At 34.2% G+C, this 2,558-nt stretch overlaps 1 protein-coding gene across 1 annotated transcript; it reads left to right on the top strand.

The window, feature by feature from the left end:
- The first annotated feature begins 1,798 nt into the window (after nucleotides 1–1,798).
- On the top strand, nucleotides 1,799–2,353 carry LOC134239292 (E3 ubiquitin-protein ligase TRIM45-like). The gene has a single exon (XM_062721471.1). The coding sequence runs from the start codon at nucleotides 1,799–1,801 to the stop codon at nucleotides 2,351–2,353; it is 555 nt and encodes a 184-aa protein (XP_062577455.1).
- Nucleotides 2,354–2,558: the final 205 nt, after the last annotated feature.

Raw genomic sequence — 2,558 nt, forward strand, 5'->3', positions numbered from 1 at the left:
ACCTTACCAGTCGTATCAATTAGGTATGTTTTATTTTTATCAATTTTAGTTCCCATAAAAATATAATGTCAGTCTTTTTATATGATAGATTTTGAAAGGAAGGAGCATTATCATGGAAAGCTGACTGCCAAAAAGTAAAAATTGTTGTTCAATAAAACTGTTGGATGGGGAGGGGGTCTCTGTATCCCCTCTTAACACCCTCACACAAAAATGAATATATTCTTATGTTTTGTCCACATGTAAAAAAAAAGTCATAGTCGTCATCTATTTTTAGATCAATGTCGAAGAAATAATTCCTTGTACTCACCTGGAACGTCACGTGCAGGTCGATACAACGTAGTATTTTTCTAACATAGTTGGATCTCAGCCAATCAGAGAGATGGAAATTATTCAATCATGTAATAAAAATGCTTTTTAGCATGCTTTGAAATAAGAACTGATTTGTGGTGTCTAGCAATGATAGCAAAATTCTTTTACACTAGTATGTATTATAGAATGCATGACGGAAATAGAAGACAAAAACTACCAATTTGAAATACCCCAGGTAAGTATAAACACATTAAACATTTTTCTGAATGCCTGGATACCTATATTGTTTCTAAACCTAAAATATATTTGTTGATCAATTTTCAATTAGAAAATGCACTGCTGATATTCCAATTCGCTTTTCTGCAAAAATATTGGAAATTGGACAATTTTCCCTGAATACCCGGTGATTATACTTAATGTGATAAACTTTAATCTTTAAGTTTAAAAAATTTAGCAACTTTGTCGATTCAGAGATATTTTATAAGTTTCTTTGATTGCTTATTTTATAACCCTGAGGATTGGACGACCTTACAAGAAATTCCTTAGAGTATATTAGCATTATTAAGGTCAGTATTTTAACAATAAACCGATTCTTGCAATGTTTAAAATATTAACACTATTAAATAGCAAGTATCGTTTAACATTTTATATTTTAACTCTTTGCTCGTCTGCTATTTATATCTGATATTTAAATTACAGTTACAGTGTGATACAATCTAGCCCATTTATTCTCTTATTATTCAATTTCTGCAGTGATGCAAAGACAGCAAGGAGATTTAAATGTGTTTGTCATCGGAGGTAAATTACATTCTACGTACGTACCAGTGGATATATGAAAAAGGATATGGAAATAACGAGCAGTATTCAATCTCAGCGTCCATTAAACAAATATACAATGTAAGAGCAGAGCAAACACGGACCTCAAAAACATCAGAGGTGGGATCAGGTGCCATGGAGGAGTGAGCATCCCCTGCCGACCGGTCCCACCCGCCGTGTGCTCGTTGTCATAATCAGGAAATAACGGAAAAAATCCGTGGTCAATTCAGTGTATAAGTAATGGACTAACAATTGGTATGAAAAACGTCAGTCAGCATTTCATTCAATGATAAATTGTATTTGCTGACAAGGTCATTGTATCGACAATAGAATTTACGAAATGATGACTTTAAACGAGACTGTTGATATTCTTGTTTCATCAACTTGCTTGTCAATAATTTACCTCGTTTAAGAAATTGTTCATACGTAGAGCATGCTCTTGCGTATCGAATCAACTGATATATAAATACTCCGTATGCAGGTTATGAAGGTATATATCTAATGCAATACAAATGGCTGACATTTATCTAAACTGGGAAGGTATTGTGAAAGTTATATATCTACCAAATAAGTTAATGATAAGATTTGAGCGCGTTGAAAGCTGCATCCATGTTATTTTGCCCTATCTACACTCTGATGAAAAAAATATTTTGTAGAGATTTCATCAATGATAATGAACCAAGTACCAGATACAGCCCAGCACATTATTGAGTGTGACACAGAATCCTGTAGGAACTTCTCTGAGATTTACTGTAACATTTGTCACCAGCTAATATGTGACCAATGCAAACAGCGCCATCTAGAGCAAAACAATGGACATGATATTGTCCGCTATCAAGAGAGAAAGAGACAACTTCCTTCTGAAAAATGCAAGATCCATCCCACACAAAAAGTAGACGTTTACTGTCAAGTTTGCCAGGATCCTGTCTGTTCTATATGCTTTGTATGGAATCATAGTGATCATTATAAAAGTGACTTTGAAACAATCTACAATGATATTTTTCTCCAATGTCAGAAGGAAATAACTGAGATCTGGAAAACTGTTGTTCCTGAAGCTAAAAATAATGTTGAATTACTTTCAGAAGAAAAAGAAAACAATACGAGTGAAATTGCCAAGATGTTTGTTGACAGTGTACTTACTGATAATAACAAAAAACTGGATGAGATGGAAAACTTTGTCGTTAATGAAATTAATCAGACTCTAATGCTAATAAGGTTGTGGTGGTAACTGCATCAGGAGAGTATCGCTTCTCTTACTCTGGTCACTATTCTCAGTCTTGATTCTGTCCCTACGAAATCTGTACAGATGTTTTGGGACACAGTTTGGTGTGTAATGGCATTACATTGTTTAATATTAAGCGTGATAGTATCCACCTGCTTGACATTAATGGTCAGTTCATTCTCTCCTACTCACACCAGAAATATGCCCCCCC

This window comes from Saccostrea cucullata, unplaced genomic scaffold (assembly GCF_032062105.1).
Source record: "Saccostrea cucullata isolate Sc308-1 unplaced genomic scaffold, CSIRO_AGI_Scuc_v1 ctg4141, whole genome shotgun sequence".
In the NCBI taxonomy this organism is placed as follows: Eukaryota; Metazoa; Mollusca; class Bivalvia; order Ostreida; family Ostreidae; genus Saccostrea; species Saccostrea cuccullata.